Raw genomic sequence first — 1,052 nt, 5'->3', positions numbered from 1 at the left:
GGCAGGAGGGCCCGGTGTCCTTCCGCGCGGCTGGGGTCCGGCGGCGCAGCGAAGTCGCGGCGCTCCGCCGGCAGCGCCTGAAGCCTAGGCCCGGCAGTGGGCCGATGGGTTCGTCGTGCGGCGCCAGTCTTGACAGACTCAAATCCGATGCTTCCCGTGCGACCAGCACACGGGTCCCTGCGAGCTGCAGGGCCAGGAGCTGAACCGATCCCGCGGCACGCAAGCTCTCTCCGCTCCCTTTCCTCGTTCGTCGACGTCAGCTGCAAACCCTCGTGGCAATCAGAGAGACCGAAGCAGCCCCCGAAGCCCTCAGACGGTGTTTCGGACCAATGTTAGTCCATCACGAAGTTTCGCCTACCCAGGGAAAAATGCGAAAAGCAACGACCATGCACAGCTCTTATTTTTAAAGCTAACTCCGTGCGATTTAAGTGACGTTTCCTTGTCTGGGGGAGCGTGTCCTCCCCGTGGGAGGTGCTGGGGAATGCTCCTTCGACGCTCAGGGACCGAAATGAAACATGGCAACCACATGCCGTCCAAGGAAAGGCGGGGGCGTGGCAGGCCTGACCCGCAAAATCCAGACATCCACGAACTGCTGACCGATCGAAGCGAACTACGAGCGAGCACTGGAGAAGTCTCCGGGCTTCGGCGCGCGTGGCGAGCCGCGTCAAAGGGACCGAGCCGGGCTGGCGACCCCGGCCACCCCGGGTCGCCGCTCCCCCATCCACGGAGACTACAGCTCCCAGGGTCCTGTGCGCCGGAAATGCGGGCCCAGCTCCCACGGGGCGGGGCTCGGACGCCGGCGGGACCGCCCGCGCGGCCGCAGAGCATGCCGGGGGTTGTAGTTCTCTGAAGGCGCGGTCGGGCCGCTCCCTCGTCGCCGGACCCGGCGGCCGGACTGCGCATGCGCGTCAGTGGCGCTCGCGGCGGACCCGGCTGGCAGTTCCTTCCTCCGAGGGAGCGATTCCTCAGCCATGGAGTCCTACGATGTGATCGCCAACCAGCCTGTCGTGATCGACAACGTGAGTCGCGTCTTTCCTGTCCCTAGAGGGGCT

At 65.9% G+C, this 1,052-nt stretch overlaps 2 protein-coding genes across 4 annotated transcripts in view; one reads left to right on the top strand and one right to left on the bottom strand.

The window, feature by feature from the left end:
- Positions 1-973, bottom strand: part of SUFU (SUFU negative regulator of hedgehog signaling) — a gene marked incomplete at its 3' end in the record, with an annotated part of 84,410 nt that extends 83,437 nt beyond the window's left edge. The window contains exon 1 of the mRNA XM_021709149.1: positions 780-973. Coding sequence (XP_021564824.1) covers positions 780-973 — 194 coding nt within the window. The remainder of the gene's footprint in view (positions 1-779) is intronic.
- Positions 819-1,052, top strand: part of ACTR1A (ARP1 actin related protein 1 homolog A) — a 15,764-nt gene continuing 15,530 nt past the window's right edge. The window contains exon 1 of one of the 3 annotated variants that reach the window (XM_008051152.1): positions 819-1,019. In XM_008051152.1, coding sequence (XP_008049343.1) covers positions 972-1,019 — 48 coding nt within the window. In that variant the 5' untranslated portion in view covers positions 819-971. The remainder of the gene's footprint in view (positions 1,020-1,052) is intronic. The other 2 variants (XM_021709148.1, XM_021709147.1) reach the window with 2 other exon arrangements.

The sequence above is a fragment of the Carlito syrichta genome, unplaced genomic scaffold, assembly GCF_000164805.1.
Source record: "Carlito syrichta isolate Samal-C Ts95f unplaced genomic scaffold, Tarsius_syrichta-2.0.1 Scaffold168982, whole genome shotgun sequence".
In the NCBI taxonomy this organism is placed as follows: domain Eukaryota; kingdom Metazoa; phylum Chordata; class Mammalia; order Primates; family Tarsiidae; genus Carlito; species Carlito syrichta.
Note: the sequence above shows the minus strand (reverse complement) of the source record. Positions and strands in the feature narration are given on the sequence as shown.